This window comes from Arachis ipaensis, chromosome B7, assembly GCF_059453495.1.
Source record: "Arachis ipaensis isolate K30076 ecotype BB chromosome B7, ASM5945349v1, whole genome shotgun sequence".
NCBI lineage: Eukaryota > Viridiplantae > Streptophyta > Magnoliopsida > Fabales > Fabaceae > Arachis > Arachis ipaensis.
In genome coordinates this window covers 43,080,329-43,103,253 of record NC_142442.1, presented here as the reverse complement: position 1 = coordinate 43,103,253, position 22,925 = coordinate 43,080,329, and the positions used below count along the sequence as shown (strand labels likewise).

General features: G+C 35.8%; 1 protein-coding gene across 1 annotated transcript; it reads right to left on the bottom strand.

The window, feature by feature from the left end:
* Positions 1-9,461: 9,461 nt before the first annotated feature.
* On the bottom strand, positions 9,462-10,999 carry LOC107609558 (uncharacterized). Its single transcript, XM_016311558.2, has 2 exons — positions 10,494-10,999; positions 9,462-10,152 (listed from the first exon to the last, which is right to left on the bottom strand). The coding sequence occupies exons 1-2, from the start codon at positions 10,631-10,633 to the stop codon at positions 9,723-9,725; spliced, it is 570 nt and encodes a 189-aa protein (XP_016167044.1). The 5' UTR covers positions 10,634-10,999; the 3' UTR covers positions 9,462-9,722.
* Between the last annotated feature and the right edge of the window lie 11,926 nt (positions 11,000-22,925).

The following is a 22,925-nucleotide window of genomic DNA, read 5'->3' as shown; positions in this document are numbered from 1 at the left end:
TAAAATCTAACCAAGCATTTTATCAAACACTTGGAAGGTATAACATAAAAATATAGAAATTAATAAGAGATAATAAATTTAAACAACAAATAATTGCAAGCATCAATGATACCAAATAAAGCAAGAAGTAATAAACATGAAATACCTCAAATTGCATTAAATAGGAAATTGAATCTAACATGAAGGGTTCATAAATTAAATTGGAAAAAATAAATAAACCAACAAGAGAAATAGATAAACTAAAGTTCTAGAACTAATAAGGGTAGAAGAAAACTAAATTAAAGTAAAATAGAAATCTGAATTTGAGAAGAATTAAAGCTAAAAACCCTAAAACCTAGAGAGAGGAGAGAGCCTCTCTCTCCAAAAAACTACATCTAAAACCTAAAATTATGTGAATAAAAGTTGTGTGAATGAATGAATTTGATTCCCCCATTTTGCAGCTCTAATCTGTATTTTTTGGGCTTAAAACTGGGCCAAAAATAGTCCAGAAATTGCCCCCAGCGATTTCTGATACGTCTAGCACGTGGCTCTGTCACGCGTACGCGTCGATTGAACTTTCGCAAGGTCACATGTACGCGTGATGCACGCGTACGCGTTGCCTAACTGCATGAAAACTATGGCAAATTGCATATCATTTTGAAGCCCCGGATGTTAGTTTTCCAACGCAACTGGAACCACCTCATTTGGACCTCTGTAGCTCAAGTTATGATCGATTTAGTACGAAGAAGTCAGGCTTGACAGCTTAGCAATTCCTTCAATTTCTTGTATTCCTTCCACTTTTGCATGCTTCCTTTCCATCCTCTAAGCCATTCCTGCCCTATAAACCTTGAAATCACTTAACACACATATCAAGGCATCGAATGGTAAAGTGTGATATCAAGAAGGTCAGCAAACTTTGTTTCTGTTGTCTGAACAGAAGTGCTTGAATCAGTGCCAAAGGCCAAATGGCTAAGCTTTACATCTAGTTGTGGCCTTGTGTATTCTTTCTCTTGTGGAATTGTTTGTGGCAAAGTAGTTGCTGTAGGATTCTTATTAACATTGGAATGTTCTATTCCACCAAATGAATCAAAGAACTGAGAAACTGATAGTAAACCACAAAGAGATGTAAAAGTAACCAAATAAACTTAGTAGCATCATAAATAAATAAATAGTAAGATTCTATTCACTGGTTCTTACAATTTAATTTGAAATCATACAAGCCTGGCTTTAATGCAATTAAAGAATTGACATCAATTAAAATGAAGTACGCTAAAGCATCTCTCTATAAAGTGCCTATATAGACCAAGGATATACCTTATTGTAGAGAGACCATGAGACATATCCGAAAAGGAAAAAAAAAAGATAGATCGCAGACAAGAGATGATAAATTGTATAAAAAATGATAACGAAAATTGTTTTATGCTAACACAATATTTCATTCACTATGAAAAGAGAAAAGTTATCCCATCAAAAATACCATACAGAGAGGAAAGTTCGATTCCAATCTAAGATAAATTATGCCAAATTGGCAATTGATCTTTGATGAAATAACATTGACTAGTCTTGTTTCATAAATTATAACTTCCTTTATATTGAACTTCCACCAAATATGTCTTAAAAAAGAAAAAATTTAAAAGAAAAATGACATACAAATTCCCGGCCCCCACTCTCATTCAGTATTATATATGTAAAAGTGAAACAAAAAAAAAGCAACTTCTAATTTCCAAAACTGCAGGGAGGGGTGGGTCAATGGAATTTGCCCTTATCTAAATGAAGCTCTATAAAATTGGCCATATTATATAAGAAAAAGCTTACAACCATAACATACGTAACACATATATAAAAGCTTGCATACATAACTCCCATTCAACATTATATATGAAAAAATTTGCATCCATAACATACAACACATATATAAAATTGGCCATATTTATTAACAGGTACACATAACTGCCATAAGTTAAATGCAATTATCAGCAAAAAGAGAATACAATGGTATATGTAATAAAAATAGTAAATGTGAAACATGGTTTATTATCCTTTCCACTAAAATAAACCAGGACACAAGAAAAGGAAAAAGCAAGCTCAACTCAATTTTATAACTTATAAGTATTAACTTGTGAGGGAACTGAACACCATCAGCACCAACAAATGCACCTCCATTTGTTTTCTCATCTTGTAATGTTTATCTGAAACCCAAAAAAAAAATTGAACATACAGTCAGAAAACTCAGCTCCAAAGCCAGAGAATTCAACAATAGAGAAACTAAGCAAAGAATCCAAACTAAATCGAACATACAACCAAAAAATCAACAAATAAATTGAACAATTCAATAGAATCAGCAAATAAATTTTTTAATCCCAGTAAGACAATGAGAATTAAACAAAAAAATTACCACAAACTAGGCTATTTTACTCACATGATTATAAAGGCACTCATTCAAACAACGCACCATAAATAATGCCAAATCAACTTTAAGACTAAAATCAGTACACATATTTTGTAAGGAATGGTTGACAGCCTACCATCAATTCATTCATACCAACTAGTCAACTACAAACCTAGTCAAGAAGTACTCAGCCAACATTAACTTGTATGCACATGAAACTTTGATTTGCTTTTCATTTATGAATTATAATTTTTTTAAAAATTAAATTAAGAAGCTTATCTACAGTTTAATAGTTTTAGGACTTTTTTATTTTTTAATATTAATGTTTATGTAACTTGTGATTCACGTACAGAAATTAAACTTCTCGATACAAGATACGTATCTTGATTGCGTTGTTCTATTTTCTGTATATTTTTAAATTCGGAACTCTCTTTAACTTCTTAAATTATTATGACAATATCTAGGATATATCAGAACTACAATCAAGAAAATATGGTAGTAAGTGCTGAAATGGAGATATATGTATTAATATATAAAGCATATCTATTTCATAGCTAATTAATAGATACATGTTCACGTTAATTAACCATCATAAACTAGTGAGAGCATACAAATTTTAGAATCAAATCATTGAAAATCTAAAATATTATACTCTTAGTTATATAGTGAAGATTGGTTCACTTTAATCTCTACAAGTAACAAGTTATTATATATAAAATTTTGTATGGTCAGAATTCACCTCCCTTGATTGAAAGAGGAGAACCCAATGGAGAGCTTGTATCAATAAGTTTGGGATTGAGAAACACAACAATCATTATTATGTCATCATGAAAATTTTTCCTTACTCCTTGTTCAATCTTTTGGAGGTTTGCAAATCTCATTTCTCTCTTTTTTGCTACTTCTCTTAGTGTAGCTTTCACTGGTCTTCTTGCAATTCTCTATAACAATAAAAATTCTTAAATTGATTTGGAATAATTTGCTTACATAAAGAGTGACCTACCAATTAAGTAGTACACAGATAATAAAAGACTTGGAATTTAATAGAGTCAATTTTTAAGTTTTGCCTGATAAAAAGAATTATAATAGAAAAAGTGGAAAAAATTATAATGTTCAGTGATATGTTCAGCAACAATTGAACTTACAACAACAAATTTAGCTCAACTGAGCGATGTTATCCAGCAACAAAATTTAACTCAATATTCAATAACGTTATCCAACAACGAAAAACTAAAGCTCAGTGATATGTTCAGCAACAAGTCAATATACTACAACAAATTCATCTCAATCATAATTTGTAACAACAAATTCAACTATGATAATTTTCAAATCCCTAGTTTTCAGCAAAACAAAATTAGCTAAATTAGCGATATGTTCGCAATTTTCTTTAATTCTTTTTCAGGCTTATCGTTTAATAATCTCTTATAATTATATATGTATTACAACTCCATCTTGAGTCGTACCACCTTATTATCATTGACTTATGACTCGAGCATAAGAATATGAATGATATGGTGTTACACTTGTCCACCATTATGCTGTCCAAGCTTATGAGGGAGAGGTCCGCCTCAGGAACAACAACTTGGAACTAAACCTTCAAATTCGCAACCATCTTGTCCATACCTTCGACTATGGTTTCCTCAATTTTCGCATATCTATCTCGTGATTTAGTGACCTCGTCCACCAAGTCGAGCTTCTCCCCGAAGACCCTGATGTACCTCTCCTCGGCTTTCTTCTTTAACCCTTCCGACATGGCTAAGGCGGTCTCCACCTACTTTACTTTATCCTGAGCTCTGCCAAGGTCAGAGAGAAAAGATTCCTTCTCTTCCTCCCACTCCTTCTTAGACTCCTTTAAGGAGGCAACTTCAACCTGCAAGGTAGCCAACAAGCTCTGAGTAGCTCCAAGGGGAGTCTTCTCCAGCTCTCTGGCTAAGGCTAGGCATATGCCAGTTGTTCGGACTCCACCTCGAGCAAGGTGCTGAAGCTGGCTCTTAATTGCAACATCATCCAAGCCGATAAAGCTGTGAGGAAGTATGTGCTTTTCACTCCAAGCAAGGGCATCAAAACCTTGCTCATATATACTCCCCGAATCTGAAGCCCTACAGTTTTTGGGATTCGGTTCCGTAATAGAAGGTAGAGGATGGGATGTTGGCTTGGCCAAGCTAGAAGGAGGAGGAGTTAGTTGAGGAGCCGAATCAGGAGTAACTTTTAGAGTGGCCGAGGTGCCCAAGCCCGACTTCGAGGGCGAGGAGAGGTCAGCAGTTCCACCAGCTTCTTTTAGTTGTATACTTTGTGCAACAACATTCTTCCTAGCGGTCCAGAGTGTCTTCATAGCAGCCGACTTAGGAGTCATTCTTTCTGCAACACCAAAGTTGGGATACATTAGCCATCAATACAATTTTTACAAAGCCAAATTTATAAAAGGAAGAGAAAAACTACCTAGCTTGGACTGAAGCTGGCTCGGATTTTCTAAATATCTTTTGGTATCCAGATAAGGAGCTCGGCCTTAGTACTCCTGGAATAATCCGACCATACCCTCCTCAACCTCATCTAAATTATCCAAGTTATATTTAACTATCACAGGGTTTTTTCCCAATACAAAGAGAAAAAGGGCTCATCCTTATCACTTACGAAAAAAGGTTGGATACCCTCTACAGCTTGAATCTTAAAGAAATAGTTTTTAAAGTCATGAAAGGACTCGTCAAAGATAGCAAAAACTTTCTTACCCTGAATAGCACGGAAAGAGAGCCAACCTTATTTTTTGGAGCTAAAGGGTTTGGTGAGAACAAAAAAATAAAAGAAGACCTTAAGAGAAAGTCGGACATCAAGTTTTTGACAAAGAAGTTGGTATATTTTCAAAAAAACTCCAAGAATTGGGATGTAATTGGGTAAGGGCAATATTGCAGAATTTAAGGACCTCGGACTCAAAATCAGAGAAAGAAAATGTAACTCCTAATTAAGTAAAAAAGTAATCATACACATATAAGAAATGACATTTTGACCTATTAAGTCGAGAAAAACAAACCCTCTCTTCAAGATCAGCAACTATAATTTCATAATTCCTCTCATCCTTCCAAGTCAAACACAACCTATGGTGTCTACAGAAGGCTTTGGCATATTCATTATCAATAACAAAGATAGGAGTAAGAACGGATAAATCCACCCAAGTCAAATCGGATGGGACCTTAAAAGACATGCTGTGAACTACTGAAAGAGACATCAAAAAGCTATACCTATAATACAACAAAACAAAAACATCACCACAAGTCAAGACAAACGATCAGGAGGTCGGGTCATCTCTCAAGATCGTTATCAACCTCCCGACGCAACAAATAAGCAACACAAATATTTACAAATTCACAAGAGGTCGGGTCAGCATCAACCAAGAACATCATAAAAGCTTCCAACACAAAACAGCTACACTATTTCTCTAATATATTGAAATAATTCCATCTTCCATAAAGAAATGGCACCTTTTGCGGGAAACACGGGATAGAGCCCCACATTCAGAATTCCAGCAACAAACGAAAGCGAACAAAAATTCAATAGAAAAGAAGCAAATTTCATAATGCAAATCAAAAATCAAAGTGGCAAAACAAAAACAAAAGCAGCAGCACATCACCTAGGATATATAGAGGGGTTCAAAGGATTAAAAGAACCAACCTTAAAGGAGCGTGAAGTTAAAAGGTGCACAATAGCAAGACATGTACGATCCAAAGTCTCCAATACACGAACGAAAATTCAAGATAAATAAACCTTGAATGAAGAACAATGGTCACAAAGAAAGCTTGAAAGAAGGAGCAACTACTGAAGATGGAAAGAGAGATGGTAAACGAAGTAGTTTAGAGAAACAAAAAATAATAAAAAGGAAGAAAAAAAAGAATATTTATAAGAAACCATGGGAAAAAAAAAGTAAAACTATTCCCCTCGTTAATGACGTGCATGAATCCCCAGGAAATGGTAACATAACGCACATTGTGCCATCAAGTGGCACAATGTCTCAACAAATTTTGAAAACATGTTGAGTATCCGACTCTCGAAGGCGGTATACCCGACGTGGGAAATTGAAGCCACAGATGCTCGAGCCCGACTTCATAAAAGCTCAAACTCAAATAAAGGCACTGTTCATACCCTAGCCCAGAATAAAGCTAGACCTAAAAAGAATAAAAGTCCACCCAGTAAAGGTGGCCTCTTTTACTCCTGCCTGACCTCATAGAGGCCGGGGACAAAAAAGGTAGTTCAACCCTATTTATCTGAATAAGTAACTACCTCCTAAGATATCTCCTGCTTATTTAGAAGGAAAATCTCAACAACTTTTCTATCAAGAGGGAACGACCATCCACCATCAAAGATGAAACTACTCTAAAAAAATAGTTATCTTTTCTACAATAAGTACACTGACACCCTAATGCATGAGCATCTTGGTAGCTACTTTAGTGCTTTTTCATTAAATAAATCATGAATCTTACTTATTAATCAAATATTTTTGTGGATAATTCTCAAATTAGAATTTCATGCAAAGAATCATTAAACATTAGTAATTTTTGTGTTAATTCATGATTATTAGAATCAAGCCGTGATGCACTTGTCTTTAATGATTTTTTGTAGGAGAATGAAATTGATAAAGAATGGGGTGTCACATTTGGGATTTTTGCAAGGAAAATGAGATAATAAATTTGCACAAAAAGAATAAGCAAAGGAAGGGTGGCATTTAGGAAGGCATTTAAAAATTGTATGGAAGAGGCGTGTGAACTCAAGTGTGGATGGTGTGTATGTGGTGTGTGTGTGAGCTTGGTGTGTGAGCTGAAGTGTGGGAGAAGTGGTACGCCAGGCCACAACTCCAGGGAATCTCCAAAATGGAGGTGGGAGTGGCGTGTCTCTAGCCACATGCCTTCGTGCTAAATTTTCTTCAAAGTTGACATATGAGTTGGCGTGTCTGGGAAGTGGCACGCTGGGCCATTTCTGCCAGACTGACCTTTCCTCACTCGGACAAAGATAATTGGAGATATAAAAGTCCAAATGTAGTGCTTCCAATGGCATTAGAAAGCTGACTTCTAGAGATTTTCAACGATATATAATAGTTCATAGTGGACACTGACTTAGATACCTTTAGATACACACCTTGGAGGGGAGTCTTCGGACTCTCTTCTCACTTTCTCCCTCTCTTCCATTTCCTCTCATACCCATTTTGTAATTCTTTAGTTATGAGTTTCTAATTCTTTTCATTGAGAGAAAGAGCTCTACTATATTTCAATGGATCAAACGTAATTTACTCTTCATCTTCGATTCATCTTTCAATTGCTTCTTTAGAAAGAATCTTCGTTCTTCACCTTAAGGATTCAAATGTCTTGGGAAAGAATTTGAATCCAACTTGAATTCTATGAGAACTTAGAAAAGGGATCATAGAAGCTTGAAGATATTTCTCCCAATTCTTGTGAATTTGGGTTTGGGATTGATATGTGACATATAATCAATCTATATAAATCAGATACTAATCTTCATCTCTTTTCATGAGCAATTAGATCAAGGAATTGACAATTGATCACGTTAAGAGAGATTGAATTACCAAGGAATTGGAGTTCAGTTACTTATGATTTGCCAAGAGATCAACAATTGCATGATTGAAGAGGAGATTAAAGTTATTGATCCTGAGAATACAACATCTCTTGATCCCAATGTTCTTTCCATTCTTAATTCTTGTCATTTACTTACCAGTCATTTACATTCATGCAATTTAATTTTTAGTTATTTACATTTACGTCATTTACTTTCTTGTCATTTTATAGCTTTCATTTACTTCTTTATTAAGTCATTTAAATTACTTACTGCTCATCATCCCAATATGAATTGTCTACCTAAAATAATCAATTAATCATTGATTGCTTAATATATTAATCCTCGTGGGAATGATAACCCACTCACAGTGGTATTACTTGATGCGATCCGGTACACTTGCCGATAGTTATGTGGAAATTTCGTATCACACCCTCAAGTATATTTAGATCCAATCTAGTAAAAAACTCGCTAAAACTCTTGCCAAGTTAGGTATGAGAGTCTCTTGCAGGTACATCCTTCACCTCCTCACGAGGAATTCGAACGACAATACCTCAGCGCTAAAAAAAGTCGGTAAAGAAAATCTAGACCTCACGTCTTAGTCCAATAAACAACTTAATTTCAAATAACCATCGGAATAATAGATAACTTCAATGTCGCTTGTCTGGCACTAAAATAAAAAATTTGATTCCTCTTTATTTTTTTTAATTTAATTGTGTTGTTTCATATTTGTTTCTTGTGTTAAGAAAAAAAAGGTAAATTAGTTAAAAGATTCTTGTGTATGAAGGGCCAACTAAGCCCCACCACCTCAAAGCGTGTGTGATATTGCGTAGAAACTTCTAGCAAACTTGCAAAACGCTCTCCTTTTAGACTTTTTTGCTTTACAACAATGACGCGTCTCTATCATTCATGACTTACTCAAGACTTTATAACAATCTAGTATCACTTGCTTCATCACCGATATCATTCACATTATAATGCAGAATAAATGAATAAAAGACAGTTTCCAACCATTTTTCGGGATGACACATGACTCTTTTATTGATATTGATTATTGACTTAAATAAATATTTATTTTTGTAAAATACTTGATTTCAATTGTAATTCCTACATTTTTTTAATTTTAATCTATTAAAATTTTAAAAATTTCTATTTTAACATTTACAATTATTTTATTCTATTGAATATTAACATAACATCTTAGATGATAGTACGACACGTCTTAGCATGTCAATATTTCAAGACTTCATTTTTGGCAATTTGGATAGAGACTTCTTTCTTATTGAAAATCAAATTCTGCAAATATGTAAAAGAATTCGCTCCATCTATTGGATGCTCCATCTATTGATTACATAAAATTCTAAATCTGAGAGTTAGTTAAATGAAAAAATAGATTGAATATTTGTAAAACTGAAGTTTGAAATCTATAAAGTTCTTGAAAAAATTATTAATGATTAATTACTCTGCTAGAGTATTGTCCAAACTGCATTATTCAGTATTCAATTGGCATACTAAATCCTGAATTTCATCCCAGGTTCTAATCTTTTGAGGAGAAAGTGGGGCCGCAATGGCTCATTCATTATTTCACTTTTGATTTATATACATTGTTTGGGAAATTTTGGAAAAAAAAAATAAAAACCTATAATCGACATCATTTTTTTATGTACTCCTCCTTTTCAAAAGTATCTATTCTTTCGACTTTTACTACATTGATACTCAATGTATTAAAGTTCGAAAATGGAACGATATTTTCTAAATAAAAAATATAAAACTTTTTATTTTGCTTAAGTTTTGTTTGCTTAACTCAACTTGAAACCTCATCCAAAAGCTTGTACCTTCTGACCTTATTCCTAAAGACCTGTTTGGTGGCGCCACCATTTCTAACCGCCGCTATTACCCCTTCTGACTTGGTCCTCCTCAGCCTTTCCTCCAAGGCACGGTTGGTCACGATTCTCTTCCGTGTCGGTGTCATAACCGACGGTGAAGGCGATGGTGGTGGTGGTGATCTTGATGACTGATGATCTGACGGAGACTTTGGTTTCTTAATCATTGGTTTCTGAATTTGGAGCTTCTTGATGAGCTTCTTGTTCTTGTTTCCCTCGTCGTTGTTCCTGTGATGAGAAGATGAAGAATTTGACGAATTCGGTGACTTCTCTTTTGTGTTCTCTTTCTGACTCAAACACCAATTGCACGTTTCACACGCCTCATCTTTCGGGTACAAATTGCTGCAATATCTGAACGATTTCAAGAAGCGAAAAAAGATTAGAAAGGGATCCTCCTTCAAAATGAATATCACGTTTTGATTCAAAATATTGCGGTATTAAATTTACCCAATTGTTTTAAAGAAATTTCAACAATCCCAGAAATACTAGAGTTTCAGTTATTTTCAGGTAATTCAATAATACCAATATTCCAGTGATTTTAGTCAATAAATTTAATTATAAAATATATATATAATTAAAATCAACTTCTAAAATTACTAAAACACTCGTATTAGTGGAATACCTAACAGTCTAACACTCTTCCTAAATCACAAGACATAATTGAAAGTGGAAGAATTGTGTATGTTGGGTACCTGTGTTGAGATCTGAATTGGCAGACTTTGCAGTGAAAAAGCTGGTCAGAGAAGCCAAGATCCCCGCACATGCAACACTCTGTATTGTTGTTGAGTTGTTCTGAAGCAGCAGTTTCATTACTTGATTTGCTTGTTGTCATGCTTGTTATGCTGTTATGATATTTTAGACATAGAAGGAAGAGAGATTTAATTGAATTGATACATGCCACGCGAAGGCACAAGATAAGAAGAAGAGAAGAAAGCGGGGCGAAGAGACCTACAACTACAAATTGTATTTGTGACAAAACCAGGTTCAGAAAACTGGCAGCTTATAAGAATGGTGCCTTTTTAATTGCGTCCATTCATTTCATATAAATAAATATTCAATTAAATAAACAGATGGATTTTTTTTTTTTTTTGGAGTTTCCGTGTCGCCGTGTGTGTGACGTTTGCTGTGTTTATATAAGTACAGAAAATTTCGTGTTGATGTGGGAAAGGGATATTACCAATAATAATTGAGCAGGCTTGTGAAGGGAATGGCAAGGCAGAGAGGGACATTCTTTTCAACTTAGATAGCCTTATAGTTAATTTTTTCAAAAAGGAAAAAGAAAATTGTAATTAGTTATTAATTTAACAAATATACGAAAATAAAAAATATTGTGTTTTCTCGGATTTTATCATAATACAAAGGAAAAAGTGAAATCGCTAAAGGCAGCTTGTCTAAACTTCTTAAATAAGTTCTTTTGAAAAATGGGTTTAAAATATAAGGATTTTTATCAGTAATAACTTTTAAATAAGTTATTTTGTGTTTAAAAAGTTATTATAGAAGTACTTATTTTAAAGTTCTGTATTAAATAAGAGTGATAAAATAACTTTTAAAAATAGGAGAAGTGATATTTTTTAACTTTTTTAAAAGCTCTTAAATAACTTTTTTAAAAATTTAAAAGTTTATCTAAAAAATTGTACCAAACACTATTAATGTAACTTTTTATAAATAAAAAAAAAAGTGCTTTTAGAGTTCCAAACGGATCTTAAGTGCAATTTTTGTTTTTTATTTCTTAAATTAAAAGAAAATTAAAATTGCTAGTAGAAATTTTTGTTTTTTCTTAAAAAGTAAAAGTGAAATTGTTACAGGATATTTTTTGTTTTTATTTAAATTAAAAAATAAAACCGTTAAGTAAGATTTTTGTTTTTTTAAGTGAAATTATAAAAGTGAAATTGTTAGGTGCAATTACTTTATTTTTTAAATAATAAAATAAATTGTTAAAAGTAATTCTGTATTGCACCACACGCTTGTAAAATTCTAAAATGCACCATTTTTTAGTAAAATACTATATTTACTATCATAAAAAAATAATTTGAGTATTAATTTATCAATTGGTCTAATTTGCCACCCATGATATTTCAAGCAAGGAAAAAAATTGCAATGGATTATTAATACATGTGGGTAACTTTCTATAGATATTACATGTGGGTAATTAGGATATGTATATGGGTCTTTGTGTAATCATTTACGATTAAGAAAGGCTACATTTCACTATGTTAAAGATAAAGTTGTTAAGAAGTTACAGCAGTGGAAAATATCACTATTGTCGGCCAGCGACAAGAAAGTTCTCATAAAAGCATTGGCGACTGCTATACCTATATACACTCTCGCCTGTTTCAAACTCCCAAATAATTTAACTGAAGAAATTCATAGAATGATTATGCAGACAACAAAGATCAGAAAAGAAGATGCAATGGGTGAGCTGGAATATCATATGCTGACCTAAGAATCAAGGCGATTTGAATTTTAGGGATCTTAGAGCTTTCAACATGGTTATGCTAGGTAAGGAGGGTTAGAGGTTACTGACCAAACACAATCCTCTAATACACAGAGTTTATAAGAGTAAATATTTCAGATACTCAAGTTTTCAGAGAACTAAAATTCGAGTAGATCCCTCTTTGGGATGGAGAAGTCTTTTGGAGGGCAGAAAAAGGGTGAAAAAAGGTTTATTTTGGAAGATAGGGGTGAAAAATAAGGTTCGGTTGTTGGAAGACAGATGGATAAAGAATTTTTTTCTGCTGAGCACACTCATTAAGGATTCCAACAACATACAAGTGCAGTGGGTAGAGCAACTTATGATAGATCATAGAGCATGGAATTAACAAACAATCACAGAACAGTTCAACCAGAAATAGCACATGCAATCTTACATATAGAGATACAGGAAGAAGAAGACATACCGACCTAGATTCTGGAGAAAAGAGGTAATTATTCAGTGGCATCCGGATATAGGGTTGCAGATCAATTTTATCATCTGCCGCTTGAGCATCTACGGGAACAATGTCGCATGAAAACAATGTGGAACTCAATTTGGGACTTAAAAATCCAGCCAAAAATTAGAGTTTTCTCATGACGAATTATGCACCACAACTAGTGAACCAAGGACTCCATGAAAGATTACCTAGAGTTTCCCCAACCTGCCTAAGATGCGGCCAACATGAGGAATCAACAAAACACTACCTCTTGCTTTGTGCGCAGTCAACAGCAGTATTGCAGAGCTCCGGAATTTAAATTTCGTGTACACCTGATGACGTCGAGATGTGGAAGTGGTGGATTAAGTTCATGGGGGAGTTGAAGAAGAGAAGAGATGGAAAAAAAGCAAATACGGTTAGCTTCCCACCTCATGTGGCAACTTTGGAAGGCGCAAAATTCATTAATCTTCAAAGGACAGTCCTCAGACCATTAGCAAATTCTGCATGCTGCTCGTAAACAAGAGGAGGAGTGCTCGACGATCTTGAGAAGATGAACCAGAGATTTCTTTTAGTGTTTCTCATTTTCCTTTTCTTACAAGTGGTATCCTGATGTCTTATTTGCGGAATCCCATCTTTAATCATGTATGGTGATCCATAGTGGTCTCAAATATTTTTATTTCACATAATAAAATTCTTAACTTTGAAAAAATTGATTATTAATACATAATAAAACTTTGAGAAAAGAAAATAGGCAAAGGCAAACAATGAACTCCTGCGTATATTTTTTTATGATTCTTTACAATGAATAAAACTATATACATGGCGGTAACAACAAAATCTATACAAATCTATACATTCATGAAAAGATTATATCATCCGGCAAATGGGGTGAGTCACGATAACTGAATTTATTTCTAAAAGAACAAAAGGTAAACAACAAAATAGTATAGAAGAAGTGATGCATCAACTGGTCATTGTTGTTAGATTTAACCATTGTGTGAGTTTATTGGAGGCCATTTTTTTCCTATTGTGAGCTAAAGAAGTAAAATGATTTAATACATCTCCATAAACTAGAGGATAGATGATGTCCAAAACACCAAGTTTGGAGAGATTGAGATGGAAGGGATGAGAAGATGGTGGCTTTGTGAAGATGTTAGCCAATTATCGTAAAGAAGAGACATGGAGAACTTTCATCACTCTAGCATAAGGCTTTTGATGGGCTAAGTGACAGTCAACATCTAAATGTTTGGTTCACTCACAAAAAAGAATTTACCACAATATGGAAAGTGCTCAAGTTGTCGCAATAAAACATCAAACACCATTCAATGAGACTGTAAAGGAATTACAACATATTAATCATCCATTCAAGTTTACAAGCAGTTCTTGCAAGAGCCCAATATTCAGCTTCAATAGATGAGCAGACAATGATGGTTTGTTTCTTAGTCTTCCAAGAAACCAAATATTTTCTTAGAAAAAAAACAATATCCGTTTAATGATTGGCGATGTCCAAGCATACTACCGCTAAAGCTAACAATTTGAAATGTTGAGTGTCTTGAGAAAAAAGACCCCTTTTCCTGAACTAGCCTTCAAATAACGTAGTACACAAGTTGCAGTTTGAAAGTGTGCTTGAGTACATGATATTTGGCATTGTAGTAGTTAAGTAGATGAGGCCAACCAGGCATCGATAAAGAAAAGGAGTAGTGAGAAAAAGGGCTATTTTCATGGTATAATTTAGTGGCATTGTCCATGGAGGTAAAGGTAGGCTTGGCACTGATAAACCACTATTTTATGGTTTATTTTGTATTGAATTGAGTGGTTTTTATCAACTTTTCTCACACTTATTCGTGTAAATTGCATATTTTTAAGTTTCTTTCCTAATTTTGTGCTATGATTGAAAACATGCTTTCCAGGCCTTTAAATTACTAATTTTTAATCCTCTTTTATTACCATTCGATGCTGTGAGATGTGCGTTAAGTGATTTTAGGTTTTATAGGACAGGAATGGCATAAAGGATGGAGAGGAAGCATGCAAAACTAGAAGGAACACAAAGAACTGAAAATTTGAGAAGCTGATGTCGACGCGTGCGCATGGATGACGCGTACGCGTGACAAGCGTCACATGCTGTAATAAACCATTATTTTATGATTTATATTGTATTTAATTGAGTGGTTTTATCAAGTCTTTACCCACTTATTCATATGATTAGCATGATTTTATAATTCCTTCCTTGTATTGTTTATGGTTGAAAACTTGCTTCCTAAAAACCTTAAATTAGTACCTTTTAATTATCCTTTATCCGATTCGATGCCGTGACCCGTGTGTTAAGTGTTTCAGGCCTCATAGGGCAGGAATGGCTTAGAGAATGGAGAGGAAGCTTGCAAAAATGGAAGGAACACAAGAAACTAAGGAGATGACCAGCGAACACTAACGTGAGCGCGTGCCCCACGCGAACGCGCGGAATGAAGAAAATCGCAGCAATGCGAGCGCGTGCCTGACGCGTACACGTGGATTGAAGTCTGCACGAATGACGCGAACGTGTGGACGACGCGAACGCGTGACAAGGAAAATCACTGAATGACGCGAACGCATGGACGACGCGTACGCGTGACCTATGCGATCTGCAAAAATAACAGAAGGCACTGGGGCGATTTTGGGCCGTATTTTAACCCAGTTTTTGGCCCAGAAACATAGATAAAAGCGAGGGAACATGAAGAGACTCAATACGCTTTGACACACCCATAGGCATCCACACACATTGAGATACATTGATATTAGGATTACTTTTAGTTTTAGATCTGAATCTAGATTCGCTTACATTGATAGTTTATGCTTTTGCTTTAGATTTTGGATGTTGAAGAATCATCACCTCCGTCGAAGTTATTACTTTAGTTTGTTTCCTTATTCCTTTACTCTTTTCAGTTGATCATTGACCCTATTCAAATAAGTATGTTGCATTTTGGATTTATTAATACATAGAATTGCTTTTACTTTTAATTAATTTTAAATTTCTATTTTATTTTATTTGATTTGATTTTATTTGATTATGTCTTCTTATATTTTTATGAATATTAAATCCATGTCAATGGAGTAGATTTTCTACTTGACATGGGGGTTGATTAAGAGGAGACACTTGAGTCGGAATACTCAAGTGCTTAGTTAAATTGGACATCGTTGGCTAATTCTGTATCTACTAACGCTAGACTTTCCCAAAGGAGAGGATTAGAAATTGCGGATAAAAGTTAGTTCAATCATTTGACCTCCCTTTATTTATTAAGGGTTAACTAAGTGAAAACAACAACCTCTTTACACTACCCTTGAGAAGATTCCAACAAGGATAGAACTTCCAATTAATCAATTCCCCAGTCAAGGCTTTTTATATTAATAATAGTTCTTAGTTTTATTGCTTTAATTTACGATTATTTTAATTACTCATTATCCAACTCAAACCTTCGGAAAAATTTCTGATTAATAAATTAGCACTCTTTCCTGCAACTCGTTGAGAGACGACCTGGGACTCATACTCCCAGTATTTTTAATTCTAATTTTTGTGACAACCCTTTTTAAATTGAGAAGGCGGATCTTAGCTGGTTGAGAACTGTACTTGCAATATATTCCGTATTTTGATTTCTTAACTGGTAAATTTCCACCACCCATCATGCTGCAATTAACACAAAATGTTGGGGGCAATTTCTGGGCTGCTTTTGACCCAGTTTTAGGCCCGAAAATAAAGACAAGAGGCTGCAAAGTGGAGCTGGGAGGGATCAATTGCATCATTCATTCATTCACACACTTTATTTTTTAGATGTAAAATTCTAGAGAGAAAGGCTCTCTCCTCTTTCTAGGTTTAGGGTTTCTTCTTTCAATTTCTCCTTAGGTTTAGGTTTCAATCTTATTTTAATTTATTTTTCTCTTACTTCTATTTATTCTAGAAATTTAGTTATTTACTTCTCTCATTGATTCCTTTATTTTGTCCATTTAATTTATGAACTCTTGTGTTACTTTCAATTTCCTTTTTAATGCAATTTTATGTTTCCATGTCTTTTTTTATGTTTGCCTTGGTTTCTCTTATTACTTTCTTGCTTGTGTTAGTTATGGCTTTTATTAATTCTTGCATTTTATGATGTTTCTCTTTATTGCATTCTATGTGTTTGATGAAATGTCTCTTTTAGCTATAGAGTAGATTTTTCTATTCTTGGCTTGGGTTGGTAACTTGGGTGACCTTGAGTTGCTAATGCCCAAGTGATTGATGGTTGATGTCCATTGACACTAGCTTTCACTAATTCGATTAGTGAGTGGCTAGGACTTATGGATTAAGATTGATGAAGCTCATTTGACCTTCCTTCAATTGTTAGAGGATGAATAAATGAGATTGATCCCTACAACTATCATATTGTGGTTAGTGATAACGAAAATATCCTTAACCATTAACCCTTGCCAAGACCTTTTTACCATTTGTGTTTTCTTTACTTTCTTGCTATTTACATTTCTTGTTCCTTATTTCAAAACCCCAAAAAGAAGTACATCATAACCAATAATAAACACACTTCCCTATAATTTCTTAAGAGACGACCCGAGATTTAAATACTTCAGCTATTTTATTGGTTTTGTATTTGTGACAAACAATTTAAATGTTGATTGAGGTTTAATTGTCGGTTTAGATCTATAATTGCAACGAAGTTATTTTGAGAAATTCTTTACCGTCATTTTTCCTCCACCAAGTTTTTGGCGCCGTTGCTGGGGACTTGCAAACGTGTGCCTTATTATTGGTTATTGTGAATATTGTGAATATATTTGCCTTTTGTTTCTTTGTTAGTTATTGCTAGTTTTAGGAGTTTAATTTCATTATTTCTTGTTATTTTTTATTTTTATTTTCTCTTGTTACTATGAATTCTCACCACTTTGGCTATGAGTTTGGTTACAATAATGTTGTAGGGAATGGAAGCTACAATGAGAACATGCATCAAGGATGGAACAATCAAAGGTGGGAAGAGCCTCAAACTTATGGACAACCTTCATGGCAACAACCCTCTCCAACATACTATGAGCAAGAGCCATTCCAAGATGCATATCAATCTGATGGAGATGGTGGACCTCCCTATGATTATCAACAACCACCACCATATGCCTATGAACATTCTCCTCAATATAGCCCTCAACCATACTCACAAGCCTCATCCTACCAAACACTTCCATATGACCCCAATCCATATCTCCCATACCAACCACCATATGAGCCCTGTGAACAAGCACCCATTGAACCACTGCACCAACATCATTACCCTTACAACCTTTCTTTTCCCTTCAACCAAGCTCCTATGGATGATACACTTGGTGTCATTTGGTGCACGAAATTGTGATGTCCAGGCTCAAACAATCCCTGGCAACGTGAGCAACTTGGTACGCGTAATCGTGATTACACTTTAATTATGTAAAATTCATGGCTCTTTCTTTCCCTGGCAATGGCGCCAAGAACATGGTGCCAATACCATGGTTCACAACTTCGATACAACTAACCAGCAAGTGCACTGGGTCGTCCAAATAATACCTTACGTGAGTAAGGGTCGAATCCCACGGAGATTGTTGGTATGAAGCAAGCTATGGTCACCTTGCAAATCTCAGTTAGGCAGATATAAATTGATAATGGTGTTTTCGAATAATAAATAATAGAATAGGGATAAAAGTACTTATGTAAATCATTGGTAGGAATTTCAGATAAGCGAATGGAGATGCTTTCGTTCCTCTGAACCTCTGCTTTCCTGCTATCTTCATCCAGTCAGTCTTACCCCTTTCCATGGCTGGCTTTATGCAAGGGCATCACCGTTGTCAGTGGCTACATCCCCTCCTCTCAGTGAAAAATATGCTCACATGCTCTGTCACAGCACGGCTAATCATCTGTCGGTTCTCGATCATGCTGGAATAGGATTCACCCTCCTTTTGCGTTTGTCACTAACGCCCAGCACTCGCGAGTTTGAAGCTCGTCACAGTCATTCAATCATTGAATCCTACTCGGAATACCACAGACAAGGTTTAGACTTTCCGGATTCTCTTGAATGCCTCCATCATTCTAGCTTACGCCACGAAGATTCTGATTAAGAGATCTAAGAGATACTCATTCAGTCGAAGGTAGAACGGAAGTGGTTGTCAGGCACGCGTTCATAGGGAATGATGATGATTGTCACGTTCATCACATTCAGATTGAAGTACGAATGAATATCTTAGAAGCAAAATAAGAAGAATTGAATAGAAAACAGTAGTACTTTGCATTAATCTTTGAGGAACAGCAGAGCTCCACACCTTAATCTATGGAGTGTAGAAACTCTACCGTGAAAATACATAAGTGAAAGGTCCAGGCATGGCCGAGATGGCCAGCCCCCAAAACGTGATCTAAGATAGCATACAACTGATCAAAGATGTCTAATACAATAGTAAAAGGTCCTATTTATAATAAACTAGTCACTAGGGTTTACAGAAATAAGTAATTGATGCATAAATCCACTTCTGGGGCCCACTTGGTGTGTGTTTGGGCTGAGCTTGAGTGCTGCACGTGTAGAGGTCCTTCTTGGAGTTGAACGCCAATTTTTCTGCCAGTTTGGGCGTTCAACTCTGGTTTTGGCTCCTTTTCTGGCGCTGGACGCCAGATTTGGGCAGAAAGCTGGCGTTGAACGCCTGTTTACGTCATCTATTCTTGGCCAAAGTATAAACTATTATATATTGCTAGAAAGTCCTGGATGTCTACTTTCCAACGCAATTGGAAGCGCGCCATTTAAAGTTCTGTAGCTCCAGAAAATCCACTTTGAGTGCAGGGAGGTCAGAATCCAACAGCATCAGCAGTCCTTCTTCAACCTCTGAATCTGATTTCTGCTCAAGTCCCTCAATTTCAGCCAGAAAATATCTGAAATCACAGAAAAACACACAATCTCATAGTAAAGTCCAGAAATGTGAATTTAACATAAAAACTAATGAAAACATCCCTAAAAGTAACTAGATCCTACTAAAAACAATGTCAAAAAGCGTATAAATTATCCGCTCATCACAACACCAAACTTAAATTATTGCTTGTCCCCAAGCAACTGAAAATCAAATAGGATAAAAAGAAGAGAATATACTATAAATTCCAAACTATCAATGAAACATAGCTGCAATCATATGAGCGGGACTTATAGCTTTTTGCCTCTTGAATAGTTTTGGCATCTCACTTCATCCATTGAAGTTCAGAATGATTGGCATCTATAGGAACTCAGAGTTCAGATAGTGTTATTGACTCTCCTAGTTCAGTATGATGATTCTTGAACACAGCTTCTTTATGAGTCTTGGTCGTGGCCCTAAGCACTTTGTTTTCCAGTATTACCACCGGATACATAAATGCCACAGACACATAACTGGGTGAACCTTTTCAGATTGTGACTCAGCTTTGCTAAAGTCCCCAATTAGAGGTGTCCAGGGTTCTTAAGCACACTCTTTTTTTTTTTGCTTTGGACCTTGACTTTAACCGCTCAGTCTCAAGTTTTCACTTGACACCTACACGCCACAAGCACATGGTTAGGGACAGCTTGGTTTAGCCGCTTAGACCAGGATTTTATTCCTTTAGGCCCTCCTATCCACTGATGCTCAAAGCCTTGGGATCCTTTTTATTTGCCCTTGCCTTTTGGTTTTAAGGGTTATTGGCTTTTTGCTCTTGCCTCTTGGTTTTAAAAGCTTTGGCTTTTTCTGCTTGCTTTTTCTTTTTTTTCTATTTTTTTTGCCTATATTTTTTTTTTCTACAAGCTTTGTTCTTTGCTGCTTTTTCTTGCTTCAAGAATCATTTTTATGATTTTTTAGATTATCAAATAACATGTCTCCTAGTCATCATTCTTTCAAGAGCCAACATATTTAACATTCTTAAACAACAACTTCAAAAGACATATGCACTGTTCAAGCATACATTCAGAAAACAAGAAGCATTGTCACCACATCAATATAATTAAGCTAAGTTCAAGGATAAATTCGAAACTCATGTACTTCTTGTTCTTTTAAATTAAAACATTTTTCATTTAAGAGAGGTGATGGATTCATAGGACATTCATAACTTTAAGACAAAGTTACTAACTACTAATGATCATGTAATGAAGACACAAACATGGATAAGCACATAGCATAGAAAACGAAAAACAGAAGAAATAAGAACAAGGAATGAATCCACCTTAGTGATGGTGGCGTTTCCTTCTTGAGGAACCAATGATGTCCTTGAGCTCTTCTATGTCTCTTCCTTGTCTTTGTTGCTCCTCCCTCATTGCCTTTTGATCTTCTCTTATTTCATGAAGCATGATGGAGTGCTCTTGATGTTCCACCCTTAGTTGCTTCCAATAATTGTGTGGAAGAAAATGTATCCCCTGAGGTATCTCAGGGATCTCTTGATTTGCAGTCAAATATTCTACCACTGAGCTATAGACCCTTGATGGAAGCTTTTGTCTTCCCTTTCCTCTTTCTAGAGGTTTCTCTAGCCTTAGGTGCCATCAATGGTTATGGAAAAAACAAAAAAAGCTATGCTTTTACTACACCAAACTTAGAATGTTGCTCGCCCTCGAGCAAAAGAAGAAAGAATGAAGAAGATATGGAGGAGATGGATGGGAGTGTGTATTCGGCCATATGGGTGGGATTGGGTGGGAGAGAGATGTTGAATTTTGAAGGTAGTGGGTGTATGGATGTGAGTGGTAAATGGAAAACAGAAGGGATGATCATGAATGGAAAGAGAGATGATGAGGTAGGTGGGGATCCTGTGGGGTCCATAGATCCTGAGGTGTCAAGGCATTTACATCCCTGCACCAATTTAGGCATGTAAAATGCCCTTGCACACAACTCTGGGCGTTCAGCGCCAGGTTGGTGCCCATTTTGGGTGTTCAACGCCCATTTGCTGCCATTTCTGGCGTTGAACGCCAGAACCATGCTTGTTCTGGGCGTTCAGCGCCAGGATGCTGCCCATTCTGGGCGTTCAGCGCCAGAACCATGCTCTGTTCTGGCGTTTGAACGCCAGACAGATGCTCCTCCAGGGTGTGATTTTTCTTCTGCTGTTTTTGATTCTGTTTTTGATTTTTTTGTTTGTTTTGTGACTCCACATGATCATGAACCTAATAAAACATGAAAATCAAAAACAAAATTAGATAAATAAACATTGGGTTGCCTCCCAACAAGCGCTTCTTTAATGTCAATAGCTTGACAGTGGGCTCTCATGGAGCCTCACGGATGTTCAGAGCATTGTTGAGACTCTCCAACACCAAACTTAGAGTTTGGATATGGGAGTTCAACACCAAACTTAGAGTTTGGTTGTGGCCTCCCAACACCAAACTTAGAGTTTGACTGTGGGGGCTTTGTTTGACTCTGCTTTGAGAGAAACTTTTTCTGCTTCCTCTCCATGGATGCAGAGAGAGATCCTTGAGTTGTAAACACAAGGTTGTCCTCATTCAATTGAAGGATCAATTCTCCTCTGTCCACATCAATCACAGCTCTTGCTGTGGCTAGGAAAGGTCTTCCTAGGATGATGGATTCATCCTCTTCCTTCCCAGTATCCAGGACTATGAAATCAGCAGGGATGTAAAGGTCTTCAACCTTTACTAACACGTCCCCTACTTGTCCATATGCCTGTTTTCTTGAATTTTCTGCCATCTCTAATGAGATTTTAGCAGCTTGCACCCCATAGATTCCCAGTTTCTCTATTACAGAGAGGGGCATGAGGTTTATCCCTGAACCAAGGTCACACAGGGCCTTAAAGATCATGGTGCTTATGGTACAAGGTATTATGAACTTTCCAGGATCCTGTCTCTTCTGAGGCAATGTCAGTTGATCCAGATCACTTAGTTCATTGATGAACAAGGGAGGTTCAACTTCCCAAGTATCAATGCCAAATAATTTGGCATTTAACTTCATGATTGCACCAAGGAACTTGGCAGTTTACTCTTCAGTAACATCCTCATTCTCTTCAGAAGAGGAATACTCATCAGAGCTCATGAAGGGCATAAGGAGGTTCAATGGAATCTATATGGTCTCTAGATGAGCCTCAGAGTCCTTTGGTTCCTCAGAGGGAAGCTCCTTATTGATCACTGGACGTCCCAGGAGGTCTTCCTCCTTGGGATTTGCGTCTTCCTCTCCCTCTTTGGGTTCGGCCATGGTGCTTATGTCAATGGCCTTGCACTCTCCTTTTGGATTCTCTTCTGTATTGCTTGGGAGAGTACTTGGAGGGAT

Excerpts from the sequence above, each read along its gene's own strand:
- LOC107609558 (XM_016311558.2), bottom strand. The coding sequence starts at position 10,633 with ATGACAACAAGCAAATCAAGTAATGAAACTGCTGCTTCAGAACAACTC. Across the intron at positions 10,153-10,493 it reads CAATTCAGATCTCAACACAG|ATATTGCAGCAATTTGTACC; the intron begins GTACCCAACATA and ends GAAATCGTTCAG.